General features: G+C 29.0%; 1 protein-coding gene across 1 annotated transcript; it reads left to right on the top strand.

The window, feature by feature from the left end:
- Nucleotides 1-135: 135 nt before the first annotated feature.
- Tsp_06868a (hypothetical protein) lies at nucleotides 136-270 on the top strand (the record flags this gene model as incomplete). Its single annotated transcript, XM_003380667.1, has 1 exon — nucleotides 136-270. A coding segment is annotated over one exon (135 nt), but the record flags the coding sequence as incomplete, so codon positions are not given.
- Between the last annotated feature and the right edge of the window lie 974 nt (nucleotides 271-1244).

Genomic DNA, 1244 nt, shown 5'->3' with positions numbered 1-1244 from the left:
TATCATTAATGCATGGACAGCAAAATTCCCGATTTTTGTTTCGGAGAATGTTATTAAATTTATATTACGGCTGGACATTATTATTTTAATTGTTACATCATAAAAGGCATTTGTTAAATTGTATTTTTGTTCTAGTTAATTTTGTTTGTCAGCTGGCGCAATTTGACTGCTTATAATTTGGTGAAAAGCAATTGCTGTGAGTTCCATTTATGTAGGACAGTTTTGAATTTCAAATCTCAATCCAGAAATGCGGAGGCGTGTTTTGACTAAGTCAATGTTTTTGTTATGGTGTTCTCTGTCAGTTAGTGTATATTTTGACTGAATTTCAAAAATAAAGGTCATTTTTGAATTTTCAAATAACTGCCATTGATTGTTTAATTTTTCAATTTGTTTGAATTGCTTCTACAAATTAATACTTTATCTCTCTTCTTATAACAAGCCACTATTTAATATAAAATGAGGATGCATTTCTTTTTTCTTCCATTGTTTTTAGTATTTAAATTATACTTAGTAATAAAGATGAAATTATTGTTTCCGCAATGAGAATTGCTTTTACGTTTGACACGGTTACAATTAAATTTTCTCTCAAACGCAGTGCATTACTTAAGTAAATAAAACGCAATGAAAACAGTGGGCTAGTGATATTTATCAGGAGAAATGAATAAAATAAAAATTTGCATGCGATTTCCTTTCCATTATTGACATATTGGAAATAATTTTAGTTTTACGTCGTCCGTGGATGGAAGCACTGCGTTTTGTTTGGAAAATCGACTGAAGACCAACTTTGAACGCCAAACACTAGATGTGCTTTTTATTTTCATTATTATTTTTTGGAAAAATTTCTGAAAAATAATTTTTCAAACAACATCAAAAGAGCATGAACATTAACAAAGAGAAGATGACGCATTTGGCAGTAAGTGGCAGTTTTTTCGTTTTTAAGTCGTAATCACATAGCAATATAGAACAAATTCTCAGTATATTCTCTATGATTTCTCAATATGAGATGATAAGTGACTTAATGAGCATAAAATTTCCGTACAATTAAGTTTCATTAAATAACACCCTGTACACATTGTTTATCTATTATTAGAATATAGTCTTTCGAAATAGAATAATAATTTTCAATAGCTAACATGTACGTTCAACTAACTATAAACAAGCTTTTGCCAGAAAGTTGCTCATATGAAATTATCTCCATTTTAACTACTTGCTTTTCTGACTTAAGAAAATTTTCAGATATACGT

This window comes from Trichinella spiralis (genome assembly GCF_000181795.1).
Source record: "Trichinella spiralis strain ISS 195 chromosome Unknown Scfld2, whole genome shotgun sequence".
NCBI lineage: Eukaryota > Metazoa > Nematoda > Enoplea > Trichinellida > Trichinellidae > Trichinella > Trichinella spiralis.
Note: the sequence above shows the minus strand (reverse complement) of the source record. Positions and strands in the feature narration are given on the sequence as shown.